The sequence below is a fragment of the Diceros bicornis genome, chromosome 27 (genome assembly GCF_020826845.1).
Source record: "Diceros bicornis minor isolate mBicDic1 chromosome 27, mDicBic1.mat.cur, whole genome shotgun sequence".
Classification (NCBI taxonomy): Eukaryota; Metazoa; Chordata; class Mammalia; order Perissodactyla; family Rhinocerotidae; genus Diceros; species Diceros bicornis.
In genome coordinates, this window is record NC_080766.1 from 34,791,938 (window position 1) to 34,793,424 (window position 1,487).

Consider the following 1,487-nt stretch of genomic DNA (forward strand, 5'->3'; position numbering starts at 1 on the left):
CTGATGGCAAGCTGGCTCCCTGTGGATTACATTGGTGGGCTGAAACTGGTTGGCACGCTACTTAATTTCAACTTTTTTGTGACTACACACTTGGTCCTCTTTGTTCCTCAGACTGAAATTTTGACCACACAACCTTTAGCTTTGCTCACCGCCAAGCTCCTCTGGGCTAGGTTAGCTCTAATCCTCCAACTGACATAGCCCTGTGTGGCCTTAACAAGATGGAAGTCAAGATCCCTAATTTACCAACAAGCTTTAATAAAACATTCAGTAAACCTAAGGCATTTTGCCAACACCCTTAACAACCTCAGTCCTCACAGCATCCCTGTGAGGTCGATGTTGGAGTATCTTTGGCTGCAGTGGTCCAGAATCGAGCCCAATGCAGTTGCTAAAGACCATGCCTGTGGCACGATCCCACCACTTGTTGGAGGAATGACCATTAAGAAAATTTACCAAGATAGTAGTTTTCCCACCTCCGGACTTTGTTAGTTAGTGTTTTCCATTTGCTTGGGCTTATCCTGTCAATCCCTTTGCTAATTAAATCGCTGAAAAGTATATACTGGTAAGAATAGGCATTGTCAATGGACTGCAAACAAAACTCCTTTCTGTTATTGATGATAAACCATTTCAGAGAAGACCAGGCTGAGTCTAAAGGGTTCAGGTAATTGTAAGAGGAAGGCAGAGAGAGTAGTTCGTGACCACAGGACTTGGCCACCTCAGGGCAACATACGATGCTTGTTAAGTTAGTGACTGATAGGACATGGGCCTGGGCCTCGGACTCTTTGTCTTCCTTTGGCCTCATCTCATCCTGCAGCCTTCTTTCTTTGACCACAATGGCACACTTCCCATAGGCCTTCTTCGCTGCATCACAGAACTCGAAAAAGAGGCTGTCTTCTTGTTTGATGCATAACTCATCTCTTAGGAACATTCGATATTTCCAAGGCACCCATCCTTGACGACCACCAGCATGCACAATACACCACGTTGGAGTCTGCATGAAATATCCATCGCTGAAATCTTCCCCAGTTACAAGACTTTCAGGGATGTCGGTTTCCCCAAAATACACGGTCTTAAATCCATCATATTGCAGTGTTCTCAGGGTTTTCAAATATTGGAGGCATTGCTTCCTCTTGATGCTGTCAAATAGATTTCTGCCAATGATGTTTCTTAAAAGAGGGTTTGCAAAGTGAGGCATGGTGGCTCCTCAAGTGTCTTTAAAAGCTTGCATGTCTCGCTCTGCGGAGATCTGGCCAGAGTGGCGTGATGACCTCATAAAGGGCTTTCTTACAGCGGGGCCAGTCCCAGAGATACACTTTGGATTTCCCAGCATCATGGAACACATACTCAGAACGATTCCCTTGTGGCTTATATGATGTGAGAATGGAAATGCTATCCATATAAAATGTTTCTTTGATATCGCCTAGATTGCAATTGTGTTAGTTTTCTAGGGCTGCCATAACAAAATACCACAGGGTAGGTTACTTAAACAA

General features: G+C 44.5%; 1 protein-coding gene across 1 annotated transcript; it reads right to left on the reverse strand.

Moving 5' to 3' along the window:
* Positions 1-436: 436 nt before the first annotated feature.
* C27H21orf140 (chromosome 27 C21orf140 homolog) lies at positions 437-1,192 on the reverse strand. The gene has a single exon (XM_058523401.1). The coding sequence runs from the start codon at positions 1,190-1,192 to the stop codon at positions 437-439; it is 756 nt and encodes a 251-aa protein (XP_058379384.1).
* Positions 1,193-1,487: the final 295 nt, after the last annotated feature.